The sequence below is a fragment of the Exophiala dermatitidis genome (assembly GCF_000230625.1).
Source record: "Exophiala dermatitidis NIH/UT8656 unplaced genomic scaffold supercont1.5, whole genome shotgun sequence".
Lineage (NCBI taxonomy): Eukaryota > Fungi > Ascomycota > Eurotiomycetes > Chaetothyriales > Herpotrichiellaceae > Exophiala > Exophiala dermatitidis.
In genome coordinates, this window is record NW_008751650.1 from 2,777,795 (window position 1) to 2,805,348 (window position 27,554).

At 52.2% G+C, this 27,554-nt stretch overlaps 9 protein-coding genes across 9 annotated transcripts; 2 read left to right on the forward strand and 7 right to left on the reverse strand.

The window, feature by feature from the left end:
* Positions 1-162: 162 nt before the first annotated feature.
* HMPREF1120_06560 (uncharacterized protein) lies at positions 163-2,853 on the forward strand (the record flags this gene model as incomplete). Its single annotated transcript, XM_009160764.1, has 1 exon — positions 163-2,853. One exon carries the CDS (start codon positions 163-165, stop codon positions 2,851-2,853), a length of 2,691 nt encoding a protein of 896 aa, XP_009159012.1.
* Positions 2,854-3,554: 701 nt separating this feature from the next.
* Positions 3,555-6,141, reverse strand: HMPREF1120_06561 (MFS transporter, DHA1 family, multidrug resistance protein; the record flags this gene model as incomplete). Its single annotated transcript, XM_009160765.1, has 4 exons — positions 3,555-4,141; positions 4,253-4,640; positions 4,958-5,152; positions 5,389-6,141. The coding sequence occupies 4 exons, from the start codon at positions 6,139-6,141 to the stop codon at positions 3,555-3,557; spliced, it is 1,923 nt and encodes a 640-aa protein (XP_009159013.1).
* Positions 6,142-7,172: 1,031 nt separating this feature from the next.
* Positions 7,173-8,670, reverse strand: HMPREF1120_06562 (uncharacterized protein; the record flags this gene model as incomplete). Its single annotated transcript, XM_009160766.1, has 2 exons — positions 7,173-8,146; positions 8,199-8,670. 2 exons carry the CDS (start codon positions 8,668-8,670, stop codon positions 7,173-7,175), a joined length of 1,446 nt encoding a protein of 481 aa, XP_009159014.1.
* A 501-nt stretch (positions 8,671-9,171) lies between these two features.
* On the reverse strand, positions 9,172-10,764 carry HMPREF1120_06563 (eukaryotic translation initiation factor 3 subunit K). The gene is made up of 2 exons (XM_009160767.1): positions 10,486-10,764; positions 9,172-10,294 (listed from the first exon to the last, which is right to left on the reverse strand). The coding sequence occupies exons 1-2, from the start codon at positions 10,653-10,655 to the stop codon at positions 9,736-9,738; spliced, it is 729 nt and encodes a 242-aa protein (XP_009159015.1). The 5' UTR covers positions 10,656-10,764; the 3' UTR covers positions 9,172-9,735.
* Positions 10,765-11,350: 586 nt separating this feature from the next.
* Positions 11,351-12,424, reverse strand: HMPREF1120_06564 (cyclin H; the record flags this gene model as incomplete). The annotated part of the gene is made up of 1 exon (XM_009160768.1): positions 11,351-12,424. The coding sequence occupies one exon, from the start codon at positions 12,422-12,424 to the stop codon at positions 11,351-11,353; it is 1,074 nt and encodes a 357-aa protein (XP_009159016.1).
* An 81-nt stretch (positions 12,425-12,505) lies between these two features.
* Positions 12,506-12,848, reverse strand: HMPREF1120_06565 (uncharacterized protein; the record flags this gene model as incomplete). The annotated part of the gene is made up of 2 exons (XM_009160769.1): positions 12,506-12,627; positions 12,680-12,848. 2 exons carry the CDS (start codon positions 12,846-12,848, stop codon positions 12,506-12,508), a joined length of 291 nt encoding a protein of 96 aa, XP_009159017.1.
* A 1,125-nt stretch (positions 12,849-13,973) lies between these two features.
* On the forward strand, positions 13,974-14,999 carry HMPREF1120_06566 (uncharacterized protein; the record flags this gene model as incomplete). The annotated part of the gene is made up of 1 exon (XM_009160770.1): positions 13,974-14,999. One exon carries the CDS (start codon positions 13,974-13,976, stop codon positions 14,997-14,999), a length of 1,026 nt encoding a protein of 341 aa, XP_009159018.1.
* On the reverse strand, positions 14,165-18,202 carry HMPREF1120_06567 (histone-lysine N-methyltransferase ASH1L). Its single transcript, XM_009160771.1, has 3 exons — positions 17,782-18,202; positions 16,198-17,728; positions 14,165-16,106 (listed from the first exon to the last, which is right to left on the reverse strand). The coding sequence occupies exons 1-3, from the start codon at positions 18,075-18,077 to the stop codon at positions 15,249-15,251; spliced, it is 2,685 nt and encodes an 894-aa protein (XP_009159019.1). The 5' UTR covers positions 18,078-18,202; the 3' UTR covers positions 14,165-15,248.
* A 146-nt stretch (positions 18,203-18,348) lies between these two features.
* Positions 18,349-27,416, reverse strand: HMPREF1120_06568 (polyketide synthase). Its single transcript, XM_009160772.1, has 3 exons — positions 25,915-27,416; positions 18,845-25,863; positions 18,349-18,793 (listed from the first exon to the last, which is right to left on the reverse strand). Exons 1-3 carry the CDS (start codon positions 27,103-27,105, stop codon positions 18,679-18,681), a joined length of 8,325 nt encoding a protein of 2,774 aa, XP_009159020.1. The 5' UTR covers positions 27,106-27,416; the 3' UTR covers positions 18,349-18,678.
* Between the last annotated feature and the right edge of the window lie 138 nt (positions 27,417-27,554).

Sequence of the window (27,554 nt, forward strand, 5' to 3'; positions counted from 1 at the left end):
TCAGCCAGGAAGGATGATTCGGAAGTCGACCAGAAAGAGGCATATTATCCAACCGAGCGTGAGCCTGGCTCTGAGCGCCAGGCTTCTCGCCAACGGGTTTCCAAACAGCTGTCGAAATTCCTCCCTTCCCATGCTAGGCCTCGGAAAATCGACCTGTCATACATGAATACCGTGGACTGGGAGAATGGCATTGTTGACGCTGAAACTCCTCTTGCTCCATCGTTCAGGTCGTCGACACCTCTTCGAAAACTGCTTTTGGACTACCTTTACAATATTGAGCCTATCCTCCAAGACTCAGCCGTAGATTGGGACGCAGAACACCTGGACGGTACTCTTGCTCAAAACCTGCGGACCACGTTCAATGCTGCGTCATGCAAAGTGCTCGCGGCCACAGGTTTTGATGTTACAGATGTGGCAAGTTGGTCGTGGATTCTCTCCTCTTCGACAATCGACATTGCTGTGCAAAGGTATACGCTCTTGACGGACGATTTGCGGAGATCTGGAAGCCAGCCTCCACCCAAATTCATACTCTTACAGCTCCTTCGCGCCAGCCATATCAGTCACTTTGCGCTAAAGGAACTCATCAAAAGCATCTTGACCGATCTACGCATGGCACAAGAAAATAAGCATTATCCTGGATGGGGTTGGGTGACTCGGGTGTCTTTGGTAGTCAGACTTCTGCGGCATGCTCGTCGGGTGGCGCCTGATTGTCTCGAAGACATCAGCTTGATCATTGGACACCTTTTCTCCGACTACTACGCAACAGAGCGTCTGCTCGAGAGGCCGGAGTTGCAGCGTTTGACTCACCTCTTCAACCGCTTTCTAACCCTGATTGCCTTGTCGCCAGCCACGGCGCCTTTCAACGCATATCCTCAACAGCAGAACGCACAGTTAAGGCTGGTCCGCCTCATGGTTGCCTTTCAGCCTCAGTTGCCGCTCACGCGTGAGGGCTACCGAGCGCTTATCACGGTGCAGTTGTTGCACCGCAAAACGGAGAGTGAGCGGATATGGGCGGAAGCAAAATCGCCATCCTGGCCGCCATGGCGGCAGATTAGATCGGGGATCGAGCAGGACCTGGAATATCCGGGCAAGGAAAGTCGTGTCATGAAACTTTTACGACGAATGAATGAGGCCGGCTACGCGCACGGCGAATGGGAAAGGAGCGCTGCGGTGTTGGCAGGCTGGGATACAGACAAGAGTCCTACTATCCAAACTCGAGCGATTCTCACTCCGCCGCCGCGACCGTGGACGTTGTTGGACCCTCAGACCCGTGCTTCGGATGGGCCAGATCTCTGGGCAGCACGTATACGGGCTACTAGGAGCAGGAGAGAGGCCTGGGCTTCTTTTTGTGCCTACGAAAAGTCGACCGACTCATCGAAAGTACGCTATCAACCTTATTTTGCTATGCTGGAGAAGTTACTTGTCAAAACCGTGGCGGCAGATTCTCGTGCTGGAGTTGCATATACACCTGGAGATGTCAAAGAGGTATTCGAAGATTCCACCAATCCCAGGGATCTGATCTACATTGAGAAGGACGTTCCTTCTGCAGAGGAGTTCTACCAGCATATGCTACAAATGGGCATCAGGCCAGGCGGTCATCTGCTTAGTGCACTCTTGAGAAATGCTCCGGACGTGAGGGCTGGCTTTGCCTATGTTCATGATAGTAGGTGGGATGCTCTTACGAAGCGTGTGCTATGTCAGGCCGAAGATTACTCTCTCACTGTGATACGCAATGCTCTCAACGCTGTTCCAGGCCACGCTTTGGCCGCTTTAATCGGACTGTTGGCCAGGCACGGCTTTGATGACGAGCTTATTTTGCAATGGCGAGCTCAGCAGACGGGCATCAGAGAGACTGTAACCCCATTTGGGTATGCATGGGAGTTATTGAGTGTGGCACGATCGAGCGACTCTCGTCTTTGGAATGCACTGCTCGAAGGTGCATGCTTTTGCTTGAACGAGACTAAGATTGCGGCTGCAGACGGTAGGCTTCAAGTTGATCCTGCCATATTACGGGGGATGAAATATGACATGTGGTGGCGACTGTGGACGACGTTTGGGCCCTCGGAAAGACCACATCGCGTCCATGCCGATCTAGCGACATTCAGACACGCCGCAGGCATAGTATCTGCGATGATCAAGGACCGACGCCTGCAATTGTCACCTACACGACTGGGTCTGTTTGCAAAATCGATTTTTCTGCAGGCTGTGTACGGACGGCGAGTCGCAGCGTTCCTCCCTCCAGCCAGTACTCCGCTTTTGGTTGTTCCCGATCAACGCGATCTTCGACTGTTAGTCAGGGTGCTAGTATCGACGCACGATATTGACAGCCTCGTGGCATTAGTTCGTTGGCTGAACGAACATGCCGAAACCTTCGCGGCGTCCAACATGTACCAAGGCTCTATTCATGCCGATGAACTGGACCATAATCTACTATCCGGCGGAGAGCTCCCGCCACTCCGCGGAGTCTTGTGCGCGATCCGTCTGCTTCTCGAGGGATACTCTTCGAGTTCATCGGATGGCCATGGTCATGAGTGGTTCCGGACACCCCTCTTGGTGCCTGCACAAACTTTGGAAGAGGTCAGGACGCAATGTGCGCCACTTGGCTGGCCTTCTGATGCCGAAGTTGAGATGTTTCTGTCCAGTGAAGCTGGCTGGTTGGCACGTGTTGCTCATGATGCAGATGTGACGGCTTTCAAGCACGCCAGACGAGAGAGAAACAACAGCATGACTTGGAAGCCTAGGGAGAATACGGAACAAGATCAGGATGTAGGCGCAAGTGCACCCTTTGATTCGGGGAAAGATGAAGTAGGATCCAAGGTTGCAGACCAAGAGGGTGTTGCCGCAAATGTTTAAATATAAAACTTGGGGAAAGGATGGAGGGTTTACACATGAATAAAGACAGGACATTTTACACTGTATAGGTAATAATTATGGTTGAAAGAAGTGTGTACTAGTACGTTCAGACTTGATTCTTGATGGCTCTCAACGGGAAAATTGATTCAGATCGTCTAGATCGAGGACAGTCACTCTTTTCGTCCGTGTCCATAATGTCTATGTTGAATTCTATATAATTCTATGTTTATAAACACAGCCTGGAATGAGAACGGAGCGCGAACCAGGGGCTTTGCGCCTCGACCACCACCACAACAACACGTCAACGACAAACCGAGGCTGACTTTGCGCCCATCAAGACCGAGTGGAGTATTGCGTTGACAGCGACCCGAAGTGAAGTCTTCGAGGACGAGCTGCACCAACGGCTTTTCAACATCGACACCAACAGTAACACCAGCACCAACAGTAACACCACTAACACCAACAGTAACACCACTAACACCAACAGTAACACCACTGGCACCAACAGTAACACCACTGGCACATCTAGCACCAACACCAAGCGGCGACAGATATTGAAACCTTCTCAAACCCATGGTCACCGACCGCATCAATGGCCGAGTCATGCATAGGCAGTCAGTCACTCAGGCAAATGCGCAATTCTGTCACACACACACACTCTCTCTCTCTCTCTCCTTCCCATCCCCATCTCCTCCTTCCCATTATTTCGTCGCAAACTTACTCCTAGCCCTCAACTTCGCCCCGTAATACCAAAGGGCCCAAGTGCCCAGGACACCACCGACCAACAACCCGCCCAAGACACTAATGCCCCTCCCCACGCCGAGATTCTTATACAGGGGTCTCGCAAAAACAATTGCGCCGGCCGCCAACGCCGACCGACACAGATCATTCGCCGCAAACAAACTCGCCGCATACCTCGGATACGTGAGGGGCAAATACATGAAAATGCACTGAAAGACCAAAAAGGCGCCGACAGCATAAAACGTAATCCCAATGATCCCCACGATCCAATGTATTTTGGGGTCAGCCGTCCATCCAAACCAAAATATACCCGCGGGCATCAATGTGACTGCAAACAGTGCGGGGACAAGGCGATGTTCCTGGGCCCGGAGACCATGTGCCAAGATATCGGGCTCGAGATACCAGTACACGTAGGAACAGTAGATGATGATTCCGAGCATGCAGCCGACCACCATGCATGTGAAGACGATACCGAGTTGTCCGATGTTGAAGTTGTAGATGGAAATGTAGACGAGGGGAAAGGCTTCGAAGAAAGAGTAATAGATTCCTATTAGTGAAGCGTTAGCAATCATCAGTCCTCGGACAGTGGGTCTATCGAAGAGTGTCCATCAAAACGGTGTGTGCGTGCGTGGGAGTGGGAAAAAAGTGCATGTCTTACCGTAGATCAAACTCGTATAAACATTTGTAAACGCCACCGCCGGATCCTTGACACAGATCTCAATCGGCTTGTACAGTTGATCCACGGCCACTTGCCTAAACGTCATATTTCCCTGGTCGATTTCGCCCTGGGATTTGAGGTTCGGGTTGCCGGTGAGTTTGCGCAGACGTTGGGCTCGTCTCAACAAAATGTTGGCGGCGCTCGTTTCCGGCATGGAGATGAACATCAATACGAAAATCGGGGCCGAACACCACAGCACTTCCCACAGTGCCCAGCGCCAGCCTTTGACCACGACGCTGAATCCAGAAAGTAACGGGCCGATGGCGGGCGCGCAGAATGCCGCGGCGACCCAGGCCGTCAGGGCGTATGGAAGTTTGAGGAGGGAGTACTGGTAAAAAACAAAAAGAAATGTTAGTAGGTATGGTTTGGTTGGGATATGGGTGGTGAGGTACGGTAGTGGATGGAGAGAGGTGGTGGTCGTCGTTAATGGATCAATGGCTCAATGGGAAGAAGAAAGTGCGCAAGTAGTAGAGTTAGATTGCGTCGTCGTTTGGTGACACGCGCCAGAAACCCTAGATACCTATACCTGGCCTTGGAGAAAGAGGAATAGTGGACCGTGGGGCGAAAAGCAAAGGCGGGAATGGAAAGGGGAGGCATATGAGGCATATGAAGATGATGTGGGGGGTTTGGCTAGGTTTGACTTACCATATCACCCATCGTAGCACCCCCCGTAGCCAGACACGGACTGCCCATGAACCCCGTCAGGAACCGCAACACCAAAAGCGTGGCGTAGCTATCGGCCAATGCGGTGGGAATACACAGAATCACAAACAGGCCGAACGATACGACATAGGGCAGATTGCGTCCAATTGCCGGTAACTCTGAAAGCGGCGAGAAGAGCTGTTTGTTGTATGGTCAGTACCAGTACCATCTCATGTAACAATGTGCCAGGTAGTAAGGGGGACAAAACGAGAAAGCGAACCAGAACCAAGGTCCAGCAAGACAGTGAACCCAAGTGATCAATAGACCACGTAAAACACAAGGAGTTGTACTGATGCAAATGAGGAATCGGGAAAGCGGGGGGGGGGGGAAACCAAAAGAAACACTGCTGGAAGAAAAAGGATACCCCTACTCACCATCGGCCCCATTCCATATCCCAACACATACATACTCAACCCGAGCGCGGCCTTAGTGTCACCAACACCAAATTTAGCCATGACCTGCGGTTCTGCCGAAGTATAAATGGCAGAGGCGCCATACACGGCAAAAGTGTACATGAAAATAACAGCAGCCACCCAGGCCTTTTTCCAACTGCCCCAGTTCTGGGGGTTGGCCGGGTCGTCCGTGGTATACCAATCGACAAGAATGACGCCGTCGGCGGTGCGTTGGGGAGCAATCACACTGCTCTGCTGGCGTTCCATGGATTCGGCCTGTTCGGTTTCGAACCGTTCGCGGCTCCAAGGGCGGGTTCGCTCGCGAGTGTTTGTTCGTGTTGTCACGACTCCGATGTGGGAGTGCGAGGAGGCCGTTGAGCGAGCCGTGGGGATGGTTGTCAGGCCGTGGTCACGAGCTTCCATGTCCAAGTCTTCATGTGTGGCGGATTGGCCATGATGAGGCAAGGCGGGTTCCTGAGTCGGAGCATAAGCGGCTCCATGGCCATCTTGTACAAGGGCGGGTTTGTTGTCCATGTCGAGATCGACGTTGCTGCCTGCTTCTGCTTCGGCTTCTGCTTCGATTTCCTTCTCTTTTTCGGTTATAGATAATTCCTCCCACGGTATCTTGAAGTTGGGGTCGTCCTCGGGAAAGCCAAAGACTTTGTTGCGGGTGATCACTCTGATAATCTGTCCGAGGACCGAGTCTTGCATGATGTCGACCACTGAGTTACCCATAGTGACGATGGCAGACAGAAGCTCAAAAGGAGGAGAGAACAAGCACAACAGCTACACGAGAAGACAACAGAAACAAGAGAGAACACTTCTCTTTTTAAAGTATATACCTACCCGGCTGCTCTGGTGCAGGTCCATGGTATAACACAGCATATCGAATTCGGGGACCAACCATTGTATACCTGGTAACACATCATTCGGATTCGGGGACCAACCATTGTATACCGGGTAACACATCGTTCGGACTCGGGGACCAAAACAATTGAGGGAGATTCGACGTGTAAAGTCCAGACTCAGGTACGTGGCGTCTTCCCCTACTGCAGTGAGGGCTGAATGTCGAGTCTGTTGACAAAAAGTACGTAAGCCAAGGGATGCCTTGCACACATGCTGATATGGCAACCTTGGGAACATTGCAGGTGTTGGGCAAGCTCATATCGTTGTATGTCGTTGTCAGCAACCGGCAGGATGATGGCTGGACAAATTGTTTCGAGACCTTTGTGGAACAAGGATCGACTGTACTTGGAAACCATCCAATAATACGCGTCTCCAAGCGAGAGGCGTCCGGGGCCTGGCTGACTCAGTCGAAAGTCTGTGAGTATGTAAGCGACCACCGAGATTTGATCAGTAAACATACACATCCTCAAACCGTCCTCAGCCTGTAAGAGCACTTCCAGTCAGCTTGTGAGTTTGCCTGCGGACTCTGGCGGATACCCATCCAGCGTGACAGATGGCCACATTAGAGCATGCAGGCACTCCACGTGTATTCCCTCCGCTGTCGTGCTAGACCTGCATCCTGAATAGTCGTGGCCGCGATGGGGTATAGTGATACTATTTTGGAGATACTACCGTTCGAGGCAGTCTCAGCAAGGCTGCACTGCGTCATTTCTCGGTGGAGTCTGTTCAAGCTTTCTTTTTGTCATAACCTGTCGGGGCTTGGTATCCACCACTGCTGCGCCCACTCTCCACAAAAGTATTCCAAATCACATTGTCGCCATACAAGGAGAGTCTCATGGACGGGGCATACTCCACAATACTCAGGCTGGAGCCGATTCCCAAAAGGTATACGACTTCGGCTTCTCCTCAGTGTGCAAATACGGCGGGATAAAGCCATTCGGAAGGACCACGACCTCGACTTCCAATCTCACTCCGTGTCGCCTAAAAAGCGGCGCCAATTCATTACATCGATCGGCCATGCGTTGTTGAGAAATCACCACTTGGCTAGTCTCGAAGATGCTGTCATCATCATCGGTGACACTCATGGGCGGGTCCTCGTCGTCTTCTCGATAATATTCGTAGGAACATACGAGGTTCTTGAGCATGCGCACTCCGTGACCTGCCTTTTCCTTCACAAGGCAAGTTTCAAAGGGCAGCCAAACTCGTCTCCGCGCACGGAAAGGCGGCCGCTCACCGAAAGGGATGCCGAATATCTTCAACGTCTCCAAGTTAGGTGGCAGTCTTCTCCAGGTGGCATGGTCGCAATTTCCGCGCACCCTAACAAGGTTCGCTGTACGAACGTCCAGATCAAGTTGCTTCAGAGCGTGGAATGCCGTCAAATTGAGAAAAGAACCCGGCTGATTAATCTGTTCGAACCCCTGCCGCATATATCCCAGGGCCAGAGACAAGTGTTCAAGAGAGTCGGTGCAATGCTGGGAAAGCGCGTCCACAAAAGACGAAGGCGTCACATTACCATGCAAACGGCTGCTCCGAGCGGTGAAGATGCCATCATAGCGGATGCCCTCGCTGATTTTGAGAGACCTTAAAGCCCGGGGAAAGCTGAGGAGGATGGCCAAGGATGGAGAATAGATGTCGCATTCTTCGAGATGTAAATGCTCGAGATTCATGGACTTGATCAACGATTGATCGCCATGGAATGGTGTCAGCAGCTTGTCAGGGAAGTCGGTGCTGGCACAAGAGATGGTCAGGGACCGGAGGTTGGGGTGCAGAAAGAGCATGGGGTATCTGGTCATAGAGTACATCTCCTTCTGGCCATCCACGAAATGTAATGTACCTAGGATAAGTCAGCCCTGCCATCAATAGTGTTAGCTGGTGGAAAGGCCTACATTTTCGTAGATTCGGAAGGACTCTGGCCGACTGGGGCACGACGGCAGAGGCGCTTTCGAAGATTCGTTCATATCGGTCCTGGAGGTTAACCCAACCGACCCTTTCGTCGGGAAACTTGGCATTACAATCGGGAGTCTCGAGGCACAATTCCTGAAGGTTGCGCATCTCGGCCATGTGCGGCGGCAACGTGTTCAGGCCCTCATCCTCGCCAAACTTAGTGGACACCAGGAGAGAGCGGATCCAGGTGGTACGATGTGGATTGGCATACAGACTTGCAGATAGCGCGGCGGCTTGCAGGCCATTGAGTATCTCGATAGTGTGATACAAGAAGGGTTCTGCCAGACCGTTGAAATGCTTGCAGACCAGGACGGCATTGCGCAGGCTAGGGATGTCCAGATATCCAAGGATACTGATCAAGATCTCGTCCGGCAGGTCGAGCAGGAGAAGAGAAGGGGGCGTTGGCGCGATCATGATGGTGGACGAGCAATGAGTCGATGCAGCCGCCACAGTTGCAGAAGACCGGCAGGGTCAGGCATATGTGGGCTTGATGATATGCTTCTCGCGTCTTATGGTAAGGTCTCCGGCTGGGACCGGGAGTCCGCTGGATAAAATCGGGCTTTTGATGGCGATGCTATGTGACAAGATGTGAGATTTGAGATGTGTGATGTGTGATGTGATGGCAACGGTGATTGTTCAAGTTGTCCAGCTGAACGTTGATGTCTGGACGATGTCATCTCCCGCTTGAAGTTGGTCGCGGTGATCATGATGCGAGGCGCAAGCCTGGAGACTCGGAGGCAGCACTGTGCAGCCACTAACCGGACGAGTCACGGTACAGTTAGGTACTGTAGTTGCCTGAAATAGTCACCCTCTAGTCCAGTTTATAGGCGCCTCAGGCATCTAGGCTGCCTGCCAACGCCGGGAACCGTCTCCGCAGACTCTTAGTTCCCGCGGCGGTCGAGGTAGTCGCTAGTACCAGGTCGTCACATACCTCTATTAAGTTGCAGCAGCCCGGGAGCCCTGCACGCGAGCCCGCAATAAAGAGGTACAGTATAGTACATGTACAGTTCTACGTGTCTCGTAGCGAACGGTGGAAGCGAGTTTTGGCGGAGCATCAGGTTCAGGAAATCTGCATCGCCTACGAACTTGATAATGCGGGTTCCTTTGCATTTGCATGACTCTGGCCCTTCACTCGTAAATCCATTTTGTCTTATCCGATCCGAAACACCACTGTGGTGCAGCCATCACAAGCGACAGCAACTGTCCGGCCAACGAGGGACAGAGCCGCGAGCACTTCTACTAGAAAGATGAGCCATAGCGAAACTGCCGCGCCTATGAGGCTTCATTGGACACAGATAGTCCACTCAGGGCAATCCGGTTCGACGCGTCTGGCAGAATCGAAGCCAGCATGCCTCTGGCCGGCGCCGAAGAATTGCCCCCAGTCCGAAGCTGCGAACTTTTGATTTCCCAATCCTGCTCTATTGCGCGCAATCCTCACCACACGAACAACGTCCACTCGATCTCTGAGTTGTGCCCCGCTCATGCCGGCGCTTCGTACGCTCTTCTGAAGACACGGCCGAACATGTCGACACCAACCCTCTCTCCCTTGACCTCGCTCTTCGCCTCATTTTCCGCATTTGCCGGGATCTCCACTTGTTGACCATTGACCTTCCATCCGCAAGCTGTCTGGACGAATTTGACCAACGAATCACCCCGCAAATCGAGCCATGAGCTGAGGACACTCAGATCTATTAGCCGGAAGGTCTTTCCAACCTCTCCTGCGATCCGTATCCGCACCAAGTCCTCAAATCCTACCACATCGGCGTACAAGTCGGCGTACAGATCATCCGATTCGAGTGTGGACCAAAAGATATCATACTGCGCCGATTCGAGCAGAGTGTTGAGCCGCGTCAGCTTCTGTATCGACTCGGTGAAATCCGTGGTCGGGATCGAGGTGTTTCCTGGCTGGTATGGGATGGTTGAGGGAGGGAGGAGGGCGAGGCAGAGAGAAAATGCGGGCGATGGGAAAACAGTGAGGGCCTTGACGAGGATATTCGTCACCGTCTCGGGATGGAGTAGTTGTGGGTTGAATTGGTATCTATTCCAAGTATGTTAGCGCTTGGAACCCTCCATCACAAGCTGAACTGCTGGCATAAGGACAACCGCAGAAAGATTTCAGATAGAGCTAATATTCCATCTCCATGATTCCCGTAGGACAAAGTCATGAAAATTCTCTTCATCATAAACAAGTAACCAAAACAGCGTCTTTCTGCAGGGGCTTTTGCTTACAATTTCAGAAGCGCCAGGCACGCATAGGCGTCGAAGAACTTTTCCTCGCACTGTTGCGTGACATATTCTTGGAATGTGGTCGTCGTCTCGGGATTGTAGCGGTTGAGGCCGTTCAGGATTTCGTCAATGTGCGCCGGCCGCTCCTTGCACTTGTCGAAGGCTTGTGGCATCTTGGACAGTGGTTTGGAAGTGGTGCGACAGTAGGATCAGGGCAAATATTCCGGCGCGGAGGATGGAGGGACGATTATGCCTTTCCTCGACACGAAGCATGAATTTCGCAGCACCAGCATTAAGTGCGCTGAGCGACGAACGTCGCGAAGAATACCCGATCACGTGATGAAAAGGCATGCCAAGGCCTGCCTCCCTCTGCTGAGTCAGCTGCATCTTAGGTAAGATATGGTCGAGTTCCAGTTGGGCTGCTGCAGTGGTGGGCTGGGACTTGTCTGCCAGTAGGTATTGTGGACTTTCAGCTGATTACCTAAGGTACAAGTATCGCTGTAGGCACTCCGTCGAATGCTTTGGTATACCAATGGTATATCATCTACCTGAGAGGAGGTGTATCTTGCTTCTCAAATGCTCCACGGGTCATGGAATCCACCATACGAGTCAGGATGTCAAAACTCGCGGCCATAGTCAGTCAGTCGACCCTGGCAAGAAACATGTAATCTATACCCGTCAGGTCGCTCAGCCCTTCACGCCGGTTTTATTATTCTGCAGGCTGTCTCGCTCACAGTCTAGCCCTCAGACCCCGCTTGTGGCAGGGTATTCTCTGAACGAACAACTCCTGAGGAACGAGTACAGGACCAGCGCGCGCCCTTAAACCAGGGGGCAACATGACCTTCTCCCTGGTTGAGTAAGTGGCTATCTATACTCTGGGGATCGCTTTAACCTCACTCAGTGCTGCGTTAAGAACCTGCTGCATTTCAGCTTCGGCGTTTTTCGTGTTCTGAGGCGGCTTTGGAGGCGTTGCTTTGGTGCCGTGTTCTCCCTGGCACCAGCGAGCCAGCAGGTTGCCAATCAACCCCGGGTGTGCCAGTCCAGCGAGATGTTTGACGTGATCAGAGAGCTCTTCCGGCCGGCCAAACACCCGCCAAACATGATCGGGGACATCCTTGAATGCCTCAACAAATCTCTGGTTCTTGTTCTTCTCCTCCATATGTGGAGCATCTGTCACCTTCCTGATATAAATGGCCTTGACCCAGCCAGGGTATTTGGCATAGAGCTGGGCGTATGTCTCTGGATCTGACTGGGTAGAATTGCCAATGCAGATGACTTGCCGTTTAGGAAGCCAGGATTGGATTTTCTCAATCTGACCAGTCTTGTAATCTTGAACCCCGGCCGTGAAGGATTGTAGCAACCCACCAAGGTGCGCCCAACGAGCATCGCGAAGCAACAAAGTTCCCGGTGGATAATGCTGGTTGAGGAACTCGTGCAGAAATGGGTACAGGTTGTAAGGAGCTGCCGAGACATAGAACCAAGCAGGAGAATTGAACGATTCCGCAAGCACCTTGTAGAATACTTCCATTTCAGGGATGCTCTTGGGCACGTCTGCCAGCGTGGATTGCAGAATCCCGGTGGGACTAGTCGTCTGGGTGACTTTGATCGTGTCGTCAATATCAGATATGATTGCCCATCCTGTCGGTCCGACGAAGCGTGTCTGGCACTGGAGATTTGGAAATTGCTCGCTGTCACCGGTAGAGGTGATAGTCTTGCCGGCAGCATCGTCATTGCCTCCCACCACCAGCGTTTGGGAGCTGAGTCCATCTGTACCGGAAGGGCCAAGGATCTGCCTTTGGGGACCTCCATCCGTATCAAGAGACGGGATCAGGATATCCACCGTGCGTGCAGGTGCAACTGTCATGACTAGGGGCTTCAATCTCTCCTCCATTCGCTTCTTGACTTCCGGATCCTCTGCGCTGCTGCTGCTGTTGAGCCCCATGACATCGGCAAGGATGTTGAGAGGTTTCGTCGTCACATCTCGTCGTCCGGATCCGAAAAAGCAGGAAACAAATTCAGCCTCCTATGGCTGAACTTCGTCTTTGCCTGGCCTAACGGGCCTATATGCGGTGTTGTCGAAAACCCACACCGTGTTATCCCTGGGGCATGCCTTCCTGCCGAAGGGATTGTGTGAACCAAGGAGACCTATCTCTAGTGTCAGTATGCCTTGCTATAGCCATGATCCACTGCATCCTACTCATTCTCTTGTCCAAGAAGCCTGTATCAGCCCTAGTATAACGTTTCGGCAGGCTGGCCTCAACCTGGGAGAACTCTGCATCGCTGCGTGATTGAGCTTCGAGAAGAGATTCATTTGCCTTTTGTTCAACACGCTCGACTCGCTTCGACGCTCTCCATGATCCAGGCATGGTGAAGAACCCTAAAGACAGTGGCTTTGAGGTTCGCTCCGAGGAGGCCAGCGATCGACGGGTCGTATCGATAATGATATAGTAGGACAAGTGGAAGATGAAAGGAGCCGACAGAAAGAGATGAGGGGATAATGCTAATGAAGGGTGCTTGGAGGGGAGAATTGCAAGTCAGGAAGGCAAATCAATGGCAATTTGAAGCCAGCGGAGGGCGGCATGGGCAGTTGCAAGATGCCACGACGTTCCCTGCCCATCGAGAGGAAAGAGCGCATCAGTGGAAAGCTACCTGGTATACACTGGAAAACCGAGGCAGGTGGTACGAAATATCATCCAACATTGCGGCACTGGTCCTATTTGGTCACTGTTGGAAGCGCCAATGACACTGAAACAGGCCAGTTTACCACAGTTCCAGCGATCTTGTTGGCGTCCAGCTGGATGATCGACTTGAATGATCCAGCGGCTACGCTGATCGATGATGAGGCGGAAGAGGCGCCATTCAGGTGATCATTGTTGCTTTTGAATGCTTACCCTGTGACGAGGCTGATGATGGTGACGGGTACTGCCGGAGCTGAACCTGCTGAGGCCAGGTGAGACAATAAAGGAACTCAACCTGTGGACAGGGACTTCAACGCTTCAATCAATGCCTACCTGACCGTGGAAGTGTTCGGACTTGCTTGGAAACCTGAGTCGCCAGAGGTGTGTACCTAGGTATTGTCTTTCAGCTGGTGTTGGATTCAGCCCATGACGCTGTGCTACTACGCTCATGTCGGCAAGGATATTCAACGCCGTGAAGGAGCGACCAATCTGTCCAGGAGCAATATCCATAGTTGACTCGGTCTGGGAGGTCTGGAGGTGACAATGGCAGCAGTGAGACCGGATGGGCTTGACAGGACTCGGCTCATGACTCGTGAGGCAGTGGTCGAGCCGTGCGGCTCGAGTCGTACAAGCCCCCAATGTTTCGTGTTTTGACGAGGCTGAAGTGCCCCTTGCCGTCTCGATCCACAAACATATTCCTCACCCTCTCTATGTTCAGCTGCCAATACCACCACCACCTCGACCGCCCAAGTACACGCTATGAGGAGAGCTATATACGAGCCAGCTAGGCGCACTGATTTGCAATCCGAAACAATGCAAGCATCACCATCCAAAGCGCGGGCCGACGCCCTCGAAGCGCACTCCTGGTCGCTAGTGCAGTCATGGCTATCAGATCTATACCACCCGTCACCGGCGCCTTATGTCGAACGCAACGCGGCGACACTCAAAGCCTTGCAGAATCTGATGGCCGAGAACATCGCGGCAGACCACGTCCGGGGGCTGGTAGCAGCAGCTCAGAAAGAAGAACTGGGGACCGCCGGACCGCGGCCGACTTTGGATGGAGAGTCCCTCTCCCGTCTACTAGAATCATCACTTCCACCGCCATCAAAGCAAGCTCTCGAGTCTCTCGCCAAATCTGCCGTTCTGCTGGGCTGTCCCTTGCAGTCGGACTCGGATCCCCCCAGTTCCATTGAGGCTTTACAATCCCGAATCCTCAACCTTACACGGGAAATGTTTGATCTCGAGACCCAAATCACATCAATCGACGAATTAACATCTACTCTGAACCGCCAGATCTCACACATCCAACAAGCCACTGCCAACTTCGTACGGGAGACAGTGCCCTCATCTGACAACAACCACCTCTCTGCTTCCACTTCTTCACCACCAGAGTCCGCTTCTTTCCCTCTAACTTCAGCATTACCGATTCCCTTGCCGACGACGCCAACAACAACAGAAACCGCAGCAGCGGACCACTACGCACGGCTGCACGAACAAACGCTCCAACACCAGCGCGAAACTAAACAGCTAGCCATCAAATGCGCAGAGTACAAAGACCGCATCGCCGCGCTAGAGCGACAGGCGGCGGCCCAGGAGTCACAAGGCGGCGGCAAGGAGTCCGACTTGGTGGCCGCTCTTTTGGCGAAAAAGGACTCGCTGCGGCGCAAGAGAGCCCTGATCACCGTGTTGGAATCTCGCATTCGTGCCTTCCATGGCCTGCCGCCTGACTTGGAGGCTTCAAGGGCCGAAGTCAACCGGGCACAGGCCGAGCTGGACGACCTCAAGCGGGAGAGAGATGCTCGATTCGAGCGACTGGGGGGAGCGCTGGATACGAGTTGAAGTACAATGCTCAAACGTTTCCTTTTCTTGAATTCTTACGTGATCCCTAGTAGTAGTAACACGCATGAACCCTTTTTTTCCCAGACAGCGCCCTGCTACGAATAAAACCAGTACCCGGTACTACTACTAGTAGTAGTACAACTGTGCCGTACCTTATTCTCCCAAAGCTCCATGATCTCGTCACTTACTGTACTTGTATGGAATTCAACACTAGTAGTACAACTTTCAAGTGTTCCGGTGCGGCACCTTTCATGCCACTGCAGGCCCCCTCGTCTCCTTTACTCGTTTGAAAGAAGAGGCGGCGGCGACCTTGACCTTGTCATCCTGTCGTGCGCGCTTGCGGGTAGCGATGATCTTGTCCCGCTCAACCTTTGCCGCTAAATACTTTTCTGTATGGACAAGCGGCTCGCCATCTCTCCCTCTGACAGTCCAGTCATGAATGACAGGCGGTTTGGTGAAGAACAAGATCCGACCCTGATCGTCTTGTGGGAATCGATCTCGGATCCGCTTGGGAATACTTGCATTCGCCAGCTCGGAGAGGACATAGACTTCGCTGGCGCGCTGCTCCCCAACACCGACGGCGTTCGGAGCATGAGCATACATGGCAGGTTGTTGTTGCACTTGTGTTGGCCGAACATAGTTTGGGGCAACAGGGGTGCTGGCGTGGCCGGGGCCGTAAGGGGCAGTATGATGTGCCGCGGCGGCTGTGGCTAGGTTCGGTGGGGGAGGGTGTAATTGTTGCTGCGGCACGTAGGAGGGCAAAGGTTGTTGTTGTGGGGTACTAGGAGTCTGGGGAGCGATGTTTGGCTGTAATTGTGGATGTTGATGTTGATGTTGTGGTTGCTGATATAGGGTTTGGCGGTGGCCATATTGAGGAGCGGGGGAGATGGATTGTTTCGGATATGACGCAGCCATATGAGGCGTGGCTACTGAGGGAGATGGCCGCGTGAGTTGAGGCTGGAGATTGCCGGCGGAACCGGTACTGGTCTGTCTGTCCATGCTGGGTCGAGATTGGATGTTTTGCATTGTGGACGCCGACGGTGGCCGCACTGGTTGTGGTGGAGGAGTCGGGGGAGGTGGTGGTGTTGGCTCAGGCGGTGGCGATTGCTAGATAGAGATTGTGTCAGTAAAATGTATGTAGTGGCATGTTATGACTCGTGGCAAGCAAACACAGGCAAAAAGGACAGAAATTACTCACATTTTCATCGCGAGGCTGCTTGTGAATCGCGCCGATGATAGGAGGTGCATTGGGATGACCCCATGTAGGCGACGGCGTCTCATCGGTCTCCTTCATATCGTCCTTCAGAAGGTGCTTCAGCGGACTAGGGACTTTCTTGATCTTCCGAGGCGTGTCAAATAGATCCATCTCGTAGTCCTTGTCGCGCACTTCATCGGGTAGGCAGCTGGCCCAAGTCTTGATCTTGTTGAACTTGTGCTTTTCCTCGTTGTATCTTGCTTCGCACACGTACACCTCCTTGGTAGGATCGATGTTCCGAGGACGGCCTCGGCTATACCTCGTGAAGAACATCACAAAACACCGGTCGACGACTTCCTCAATTCGATGGTCTCGATATTGGCCGGTTTTGACGACCTCGTTGGGGAAGAAGTGTTTCTCGTACTGGTGGACCGTCTGCTCCGGACGATAGTACCAGCAAGCATTGATCCACTTTTGACCTTCCGGATCTTCCCAGGTCCGATAAATCTGGGCCACAATTGGCTTGGTCACGTCGTTAGGATTTTGAATATGGACCCAATCACCGACTTTCCAGAGCTCGTTTTTGTGAAGAATTCCAGATGGCAACGGTCGCCGGCCATCTTCCATGAGGTACTCCTCGTCTGGCTTGGCCTTCTCGATCTCGAGAAGCTTGTGTGCTTCAGCCTGCAACTCCACCGCGTCCTGATAAATCTCGCTGCCGTCTTCGTTAAACTGTTTTGCATTGTTGAACATCAAGTCAAGATCCTTCATGAATTGTTCCAAAGACTGGTACTTTTTCCTTTTGGCCTTCTTCTTAATCGTATCCACGGCGATAGGATCCTTGATAGCAAGGAAATATTCGGGATACTCCGTCTTATCGGGTAGTCGCTCAAAATGACGAATTTTCATGTTACCTGCTTTGTCCTTTGGCTTGCGAATGCCTTTCAAGATCGCTTTGATCCTGGCTTCCATGGGTGTGTCCACTTTGGGCGGCCGTCCTCGACGCTTGTGAAGATCGCCTTCATTAAGTTTCTCGTCGGTCTCCTCGCCACCTTTGCGTCCCGAAATGCTTGCCCTCCCGCCCTTCCGACTTTTTCGTCTGCGTCGGTCGTCGTCTGAGTCATCGCCTTCCTCCTCATCTTCTTCGTCGTCCTCTTGGGCGTCATCATTGTCTTCTTCTTCAGATACTGGATCTGGCTCGGGAGTGGCAGCTGGTATTTCGCCGAGATCTGGGAAGACCGTTTCTTCTTGTTTGACCAAGCCCTCATCAACCAACTTCTGTAATTCTTCCTTGAACACCTTCTGCAGCTCAAATACATCCCGCACCGGGGCAGAATTCGGCCGGTTGTATATCTGGGCGTTGTGGACAATGAGTGCAAAGTCGCGCACAAACTCGGGGATTCCTGTGTACTGCTTTCTCTGTATCTTGCCCTTAAGCGTACTGAGTGCCACAGGGTCTTTGATGATTTCGTGGTAATCGGGAAGATTTCGTCTGTTGGGGATACGTCTGAACAGCATGGAAGGGAAATGATCTCTGGCTCAAACATTAGCTCCTATCTGCTCAGCTGCCTCTTAAAGTGTACATACTCATCTCCCTTGAGTTTTATCTTATGGTTCGTCAAGACGTCGGTAATATTCTTGAGCGCCTTGTACTGTTCATTCGAGACCGGCCGTTCTGCGCCATCCTGTTCTTCTTCCACTTCTGCGCCATCCTGTCCTTCGCCCGCTTCTGCATCATCCTGTTCTTCTCCCGCTTCTCCCTCAGCGTGCGCTTTCTCGTCTCTGGTGTCTTCCTCCTTCGCTTCTGTTTTCACTTCGATCTGCGCCTCGTCGGATTGTTCTGGCTTGGATGCAGCCGGCTCTGCACTCGCTGCTTGCGCCATTGTGCGCGCCGGCGAGCTCGGCCTTCTGCGCAGAGATGATGTGAGTGATAGGAGGAGGAAGTCGACGGATACTGAGATCGATAGCACAGTGGTCTGGATAGATCGCTAACGACGCGACTTCGCGGCGATCTGCAACCAGTACCTAGGTACGCGCGGAAGATGTCTCGAACAGACATGCGCTGCGCTCCTGGGCAAATACACTCCACCGTAGAGCTTAGTCATGGCAATATTAGTGAGCTTCTGGCGCCCTACGTCTCTATTCTGCCATCCGCCTACTATGGCTGTCTCTTTACTGCATTTCTATTCGCCTTTATACATATAAAACTGGACGATCTCTGCTGTTTCTCTGCTGTTATTTGTAGGTCCTAGCGCAGCCAGGTTCATTCAAGGACCTAGTAAGGTGACAGTAGCACATTTGGAGTCGGAATGGTACCTGGGTACACTGTGGAGACCATGTCGCTAAATAGCTCTGTTAGTCCTCGATACCACATGCGGAATGGTACGCATCTTGGCACCAACACGGCGACAGCGACGTGAACTTGAATCTCATCTCAACTTGAGGTTCAAGATGTTTGTGAGTCGGCCTAGACTACATGTCCAGTCACTCTTGTCGAGTGGAAGACGTCAGTATCTCACACACTATCGCTGATGCCCTATGAAGCTCAGCAATGAATCTCTCCGTCTGCCCGCTCTCACCGACGCCCGAGAACTTTACCCTGGATTCGACGTCAGTATTCGGGCGACCGCCGACGGAGGAGGGAACATACCTGTCCGAGTCGAGCTCAAAATGTAGCCAAATCGCATCATCATCGCGCATTGCGCAGCCGTTCTCTGACATATGTGTTTGGAAGGAACTGCACATGATCTTCCTGGGTCGAGAGCGCAAGTATGGAGGATCGTGATACAATTCTGGATCCAGGCCGTCGTCCTTACCAATCTCTTGGATCATCGAAAGGAACCGATTCAAGCCTCCCGCCCTCATTGCTGCCAGCACATTTCCAGAATGCTTTTGAGCTGCCCTGACCAACTTTGCTCTACAAACCGACAACGGTGCCGCATCATCTGCCACCGCTTTCACAAATTCAACAACTTCCATCGTGATAATCTGATTGATTTCGACCCGTCCTTTGTAGAATTGGCACTGCAGGACCGTCTCCCAGCATGCAGGCAGGTAGCCAAAGAAGTACCGAGACGCTAGCTGGACGATGAGCTGGAAACCGCTGATGGGAGGCACTTTGTGGCCCCTCATGAATGTCGATCCAAAATTCAACGAAAGAAAGAAATGTCTTCGTTTGTCAATACTCTCGCCGTAATCCTTACGAGCTCTGTGGATGCTTGTCTGGGACCCTGGAAACTGGGTGTGCATCATTGGCTCCCATGGCAGACCGTTGCTGGGCTTTCTGACTTGACGTGGATCAAAGTTTCGAATTGCTTTTGCAATGGCCAAGTTGATACCTTGTACTGTGGGAGCGTCTATGCCGGTATGATCGGCCACCATTCCGGAGATGCCATTTGAGCATACCACGTACTGGATAGACTTGTCGAACCACCTATTCGATCCATCACTAAAATGGACCTGGCGCGCTCGCTGCTCTGCATTTCCAGGAGCTCCGTCATCAAGGCACACGAGGAAAGCGGCCGTTTGGATATTTGCAACATAGCGCGCATTCTGCTCGCTGGCCTCTACAAATTTTTGATAATTCCTGGCCCACAATACGCGGTTTTCGCTTGATAGGATGCCGACCCAGTCGACACCATCTGGCTTGTCTTTCAGAATGCTGGAAAATGCGGCCTCAAGCAAGGAGAAAATGTTCTCTTCGACAGGCAGGTGACTAAAGTCGACTTTGTAGGCATGTCCTCGCCACAGAACCACGAAGAAGTCATTGCCTGGGTGGGACTTGAACACGTCCAGCCCAACCCTGGGTTCCCGACATGCGCTGAACAGGTTCTTGTAAAGGTCCATGCACAAAGGCTGTTCGTCCATGTACTGTGGATTTATATGGCCGTTCTCCAGGTCTCTCTTATATCGAATCAATGTTGCTGCAATGAGAGCCGCCCGCTCGGATTGGGAATGCTCAATATCACTCAAAGGATGGGTGAAGAAGAACTGCATAAAAGGAGCCAGTCCACCCTTGCGGCGCAGGTACAAGCTGTTCATGTATAGGTCATGGTACCAATTCTCCGGGTCGGCCTCTTTGGAAGCTAGCAACCGCTCATACAAGCGAAATCCTACGCTTCCCTCGGTGCAGAACTCCTTGGCCAAACGCAGGGTGTTGTTGTACTCTTCATCCGAGGCGAAGGGCCGCATGTCCCTTAGGTGTGCCTCGACAATGTCACTAAGCTTTGGCAGTGGCAACGGGGGCGGCCTTTTGCCTGCAACGTGTGGTTGTATATTCCCTTTGATCAGCTCTGCACCTCTTACATCTGAAGCATCTTCCACCGATGTGCCGTTTGTGTCTGGTTCGGAACTTCGGCTGATGATTTGAGATCTTCGAAGGATGATCGATACCAGGTCATGGAGACTTGACATGTCCAGAATCTCAGTTGTTTGCATAGGTGCTTTAAGAGTACCCATTATCCAGTTCTTGAATTCAATGGCCAAAAGGGAGTCAAGCCCAAGGTCGACAATTGACGCGTCAAGGCGTATGTCGTCACGATCTATGGCACAGAAGGTTGCAAGTTGTTCACAAATCGCCGCAGCAACCTCTTCTTTCACAACGTCTTGGTCTTGTGCCTGTCTCAGTTTCTGTTCGAGCGTTGGTGTATCCGAGATCTTGGAACCTCCATTGTCCGCGGCCAGATGTCGGGGCACATTCCTCAGTATGGCGTGTCCTTCATCAGTATCAATCAGGTGGGGTTGAATCATAAACAATTCGGATGGACTTTCATGCTCGGCCTCCCTCCTCAGACAATAGTCAAGCATCCTCGAGAGCATAGCGAAGGATTTGGGATCCTGCTCCAGGAGTTCCCAACTTTGGGGTTGAGGAATTTGCAGCCTCACGTTTCGCGCGGCAGAATCGGTCTTACGTGGTATGGGCCCAATAATGCTCTCTTCCCACCACGGACTTTGTGATATCGTGATCATGAATTCAGATGCGCACAGCTCTAGGAGCTGGTGTAAGGCAACAGCCTGAGAAGAACTGCCACCGCTTCTCATGGACCTCATGTTGTCGATCGAGCTGGCAGTCTCAGCACCAAACTCGACACTTATGATACCACTCAGAGTGGACAAGCGCTCCTCGCACTTTTCGACCAGAGCTTTCGCATCTGGAGGGCTTGAGAGATCAACTGCAAGACGCTCATACTTAGCCCTTCCTTTACACACCTTTTCCATTGGAGTCTGGTCCTCATGGTGTATGGAGTCCCTGGACACGATGCTGATTATGTCGCTTGCTCCCCGCTCAACAAGGAAAGTACAGAGCTCCGTGTTGACGCCCATGGTGCCCCCCAGTACTGCATAGGTCCCTTGACCCAAGCTAGGCAGTGTTAGTTTCACCGCCGCCTGCTTGACATAAACATTGTCATCAGACTTCAAGACGATTTTCCCTGTATAATCATTTCTTGTCATCAACCTGAACGCCTTTTCGAGGTCTGTGATTGGCAGGACAGTAAGACTGGGCCCTGTACATCCGGCTTTGTACAATGCCATGGCCTTTTCAAATTTTTCCTGCAGCCTTTCAGGATATTTCTCCTTGAAGCTTGTCATATTTACAGAGACATATGAGATGTTTCTCATGTTCCGCGCGGCTTGGAACTCGAAGTCGGAGCTGGCGAGGTTGATCACGATGCCCATTTCTGCGACAATGGGGACACTTGCCTCAGCGAGTTCCCCAGATGAACAGTCAAGGACAACATCAACCCCTTGTCCGTCATTGTGCTGGGCAATCTGGCCAAGGAATGCTGCAGTTCGGTTTGAGAATATGTGCTCTCGAGTCATGCCTGTGGCTTCCATAAGTGATCGTGCTTTGTCGTCACTTGAGACAGTGGCGTAGACATCGGCGCCGATATGCCGAGCAATCGATATGGCTGCTTGTCCTACCGCACCGGCCGCTCCATGGATGAGGATGCGATGTGATTTGCTGAGGTGCGCCAGGTCCACCAGGGCATGGTATGCGGTCTGGAAGGCTAATGGGATAGCAGCGCCTTGCTCGAATGTGGTCGAATCGTCAAGCAGCTGGCATAATTGGTGCTTTACTTCGGCGATATTCGCATATGGTGTGGCTCCCCAGCCACAGACACGATCACCACGTTTGAAACGCCCCTCTGCAACCGCACCAAGTTCTATGACCACTCCAGCGAACTCACCCACCATGGATCCCACAGGATCTCCTCTTCCCATGGCGAGTGCAACATCGCTCCTGTTAAGTCCATGGGCCAGGACTTTGACCTTGAGCATATCCGGTGCCAGTGGCCTCGGAGTATCTTCAATCTCGGTAAAGTAGCAGCTATTCAACAATCCCGGGGTCTTAAAATCCAACTTCAGGGCTCTCTCACCGTGAAATTTCGCCATGATTTCTTGCTGTTCCTGGGGTGACGGTTGCTCTAAATAAAGATTTGAAGGTCCATGCGACTCGAGCCTCGGAACGAAAAGACTGCCATCTTGAAACTTATACACAATATCCACAGAAGTGATCTTGTCGATATTGATAAAGGACCTTTCAATCACTTCTCCAATCACGTCTCCGAGGATGGTGCTATCCGCAACGACGTCTCGATACAGCAGCGTAACGAATTGAAGATTTCTTTCTCTGGCAGCGCGTCTCGCCAGTGAGGTAGGAGACGAAAAATGACCATACTTCCCTCCTAGTGCGACCCAAAGCACGGAATTCTGTTTCTGTACCAGCTTCTTTATATCTTCAAATTCCATTTCTGGCGCGGAGTCGTCCTCAATGAAAATTTGGATGGCGTCGTCTTTCGTGAATTCGGTGCTGTCAACAGCTATTGAAGCAGCGACCTGCTCGAGGAGGCGGTCTCGTGTCCGCTGCAATGCGGCAAATCCCTGTGCACTCTGACTCAACAGGTAGAGCTGCAATTGCTGCTCATCCCGGTCAACGGGCCTCGCTGGACTGGCCCCAACAGGCTTCCACTTCAGGATGCAACTCATGGCACCCTCCCGGGTGGTAGTCTCGGCCTTCGAAGGACCTTCTCCGATGCCTTGGAACTCTTCATTCCTCAAAGAACCGACCTCGACAAGATGACCATCTCCATTATCTTGCATGATAGAGACGTTGACTGCTCCGAATTTTCGACGCGCTTGTTTCAGCTCACAAACGACCGTTAAACAGTCTCCAGGCTTGTTTAACATGGTGGCATCAATATTTGCTTCTTCGATTGAAGTAAGCATTACCGGGCCTTGGCTGCAGAAGAGGTGATAAAGCGGCAGCGCGACATGCATGAAGGCGTCAAAGGTTGCTGGGTGGACGACATGTGGTTGCATGTATCCTGAAGGCATACACTGTGCAATATCTGGCACTCGAATACTACCAATGGCAACATGATCGCCCACCTTCAAGTCGCTAATTATGGAGAAGTTCTCGCCATATTCGATTCCATTCCGTCGAAGGCCTTCGTAGAGGTCTGATGTTGACACTGGCTTCGTGCATGCTTCGGTGAGCTTTTGGAGTTGCTGCTTAATCGTCGATGCTTGAGAATATTCTCCGAAGAGAGCAGTATCGCGTGAGAACTCGCATCCTACAAATCCGTGACAGTTGTCATTCCAGGCGCCATCTGCGGCTTGCGACGTGACTCGGAACTGGTACCAGCGAATCCCAATTCTCTCTCCGAGGCCTTTGGCGGGCATAAGACTCACCAAGATTTCCAGCGTGGCAGGCGACTTGGGCACTACGATAGACTTGTTGAAAGTCACTGTCTTGAAGCGGTAGCGCTCTATGCTTTTCTTTTCGCCAGAGTCTTCTGTGACTTGTTTGAGCGCTTCTATTGCATGCACCAAAAATGCTGATCCAGGATACAGAGCGAAACCGTCGATAACGTGCTCTTGTAGCCAGGGAGAATTGTCCACACTGAGGATGTGACGAAAGATTGGCTCGATGTGTGTGGTTCCCACCAGACGAAGTCCTAGCAGATCGTGTGGTGCATGCCGCCGATGCCGATACTCTTTGCTAAGTCGAGACTCATGCCAGTGTCTCTTTGAATGGTCCCAGGCGTACGCTGGCAAATCCGTCGCCGGCCTAAACGAAAGATGCTGGTGGTCATGGCCCAGAAGCACGGCCCTTTGAAGGTCCACGCACACACCCTGCTCCCAGAGCTGACCACACGTCTCGAGGATAGTTTGGGCAGCGTCGCGATTGCGGCGCATAGCAGCCGAGTACGCCCAACTCCCTTTCCTTGCTTGAGCATTCATTATCTGGCGGACTGGTCCTTCTAAAGCACAATGTGGCCCGATCTCGACAAAGGCCAGGTGGGTTTCGTCTTCTCCCACAGTTTTGACAAGGCTCTCGAGTGCCTCCGAAAAGCGAACCTTGGAAACGAGATTCTCGATCCAGTACGAGGGATCGAGTGGTTCGTACTCCTCGGTAGCTGTCACTGACGAGAAGAACTTGGTCTGGCCATCGGCTGTTGTTGGCGTTAGTCCACAGATAGACTCTTCGAACCTCTTGGCCACTGTTTGCATGTGATGTGAATGGTAGGCAACGCCGACCTTGAGGAGTCTGTTGAATATGGCATCTCGATCAAGAAGAGTCTTCAACTCAAGCACTGCTGCTTCATCACCCGATACTGTCACACTCGTCGGGCTATTGACGCAAGCGACCACGGCTCCTCCAAATGCGATAGTTTTCGCGAGGTATTTTGAGATATCATTCTCTCCCAATCCAACAGCCAGCATTGCCCCTCTGTTTTTGTTGCTCTCACGACACCAATCAGCAACAAACCCTTTGTAGTACGATATCTGGAGGGCCGCCTTATGGCTCAATGCACCAACGGCGTACGCGGCTGCAACTTCGCCGCTCGAGTGCCCCAGCACTGCTGCCGGTCGCACGCCGATATGTTCGAGGAGATTCACCAGGGCAATCTGAAGGGCAGTGGTTGCGGGCTGCGACAGCTGGCTTGTGTTGATGCGGGATTCCTCTTCGGGCATGTTCAACTCCTCCAAAAGATTCCAAGAAGCACCCAGCGATCTCAAGATCTCCTCCGACTTGCGAAGCGAATTGGCAAAGACGGGATTGCAGCGAATTAGTTCTCTGCCCATGGTAGCATATTGTGCACCTTGCCCGGTGAACAAGAAAATCGTCCTGGAACTTGTGGCCGCCTTGGCTATGCGAGCACTTCCCACCGCGTGGATGATTTCGGAATTCACCCTTCCATTGAAACTGGCTCGCCAGCTGAATGTCGAACGTCGGGTCGCCAGTGTTCTGGATACTTTTTGGAGAATATGCGGCCTGGGAGAATTCTTGACCATCCATGACTTGAGGTTTTCAATGTTGCTTTTCAGGGACTCCTTTGACCTGGCCGAAACGAGAAAGAGGAATGGATGGCTTCCTTGTCCAACCAGCAAGTTGACTGAATCGTTCCTCGTCCTTCTTTGAGCCTCGGGAAGCTCTCTGACTTCTCCATTTCTACCGGCGCAACTAATGTCGAACTTGTTTCCACACGTGTTTGTTCCATTGGAATTCACAAAGGTCCTCACCTCGAGATCGCAATGATTCTGAACAGCATATGACGAACAGCCTCCCAGGATGACATGTGCATTGGTGCCACCAAAGCCGAAACTGTTCACAGATACCCGTCTTGCCTCGCTCGCTGACCATTCATGAACGCTGTGAGGCATCTGCAAATTGTGTCAGTCTTGGTTTTTGACGACAGTTCACCATGAACTTACGTGGATCGACCCATCACTCACTGCCAGAGCAACATCTGGCTTCAGGTCCTTCACAGCAGCAACCGGCGGAATACGACACTTTTCCAAAGATAACACGGCTTTAATAATGCCAGACAGTCCACTAGTGCTTTCAGAATGGCCGAGATTTGCTTTTATGGAGCCGACTGATAAGGGTTTTGTCCGCCTAGAGCCATCACCGACAAACAGCATCTTAACGGATCGGATTTCGGCCGAATCGCCCGCTGACGTCCCTGTACCGTGCATCTCCACGTACGAGACTTGCTGTGGGTCGATTCCAATCTCTTTATAAAGCCTACCGGCCAAGTCGTGCTGTGCTTGGGAATTTGGAAGCAAGATTCCATTTGTTTTACCATCCTGGCCTACCCCTGAATTCAGTATGACCGCTCTGATTGCATCGCCATCAGCCTGGGCGTCGCTAAGCCTTTTCAGTACCATGACGGCCACCCCCTCTGCTCGCCCATATCCAGCTCCACGACTGTCGAACGGGTAGCAACGACCATTGTCATTGACCATGTGGAGATTACTCATGGCGATTGTCATATCTGGCCCGAGCAAGAGATTCGAACCCCCGACCAGTGCCATGTCTGACTGGCCCAGCTGGAGGGCCTGACAAGCAAGATGGACCCCTACCATTCCGCCCGAACAACCAGTGTCGAGAGTCATGGAAGGACCCCGGAAGTCGAAGACATAGGATATTCTTCCACAAGCTGTTGCATCACCACATCCGGTCAGATGGTGTTTTGGGATCTGACTCGGGTCCTTGTATATCTGGCGGTCATAATCCCGGCTCACGAGAGCAACATACACTCCGGTTTGAGAACCGCGAAGTCCTTCAATGGGCATACCAGCGTTCTCCAACGCCTCGTACGATACCTCAAGTAGAATTCTTTGCTGAGGATCCATGGCGGCTGCCTCAGCATCCGGTATCCCAAAAAACTTTGCATCGAACTGCGCAATGTCCTGCTTGAGGAAGAATCCTCCACGAGCATTGTGAGTTCCTCTTGCCTCTGGGTCAGGGTGATAGAAAGCTTTCCAGTTGTACCGATCCTCAGGCACGTCTGTCCAGGCCTGTTCACCAGTTTCCAAAATCTCCCACAATCGGTCTGGTGTATCCGCTCCACCTGGCAATCTGAAGCTAAAGCCAACGATTGCTACAGGTTCTGGCATCATGTCCGGCACAACTTCTAGTGCTCACAGGAGCACTACCTTTGTTTCCTTCGACTTCGAAGACAAGGAGGCGTATCTTCAGCGTTTACGTGGACAAGACGGCTTCAAACACACATCTGCACATGGCTTCTTGTCACCGCACTACTATCACAAGGATTCATTTCGGATGTTTGCTATCTTTCATTGAGGACCGTCCTTCAAGACTTCCTGCTTTTGGTATGGATGATGCGTTCAAGGCCTGCCTGCGGATCCTCCTGTGAACTGGTGATCTCTTCATTAGCCTGAATACTTACTCCTTCAAAAGGATGATCCTGCAATCTACGTGCCTCAGCCTAGCCCAGTCCGAGTTCTCCCGACCCCCGGGCACAATGTGACATTTACACCGTCACTGATACGAATACGATCACTATTTCGCAGCCCTGGTCCACTGGCGCGTGTATACCTTCCCAAGT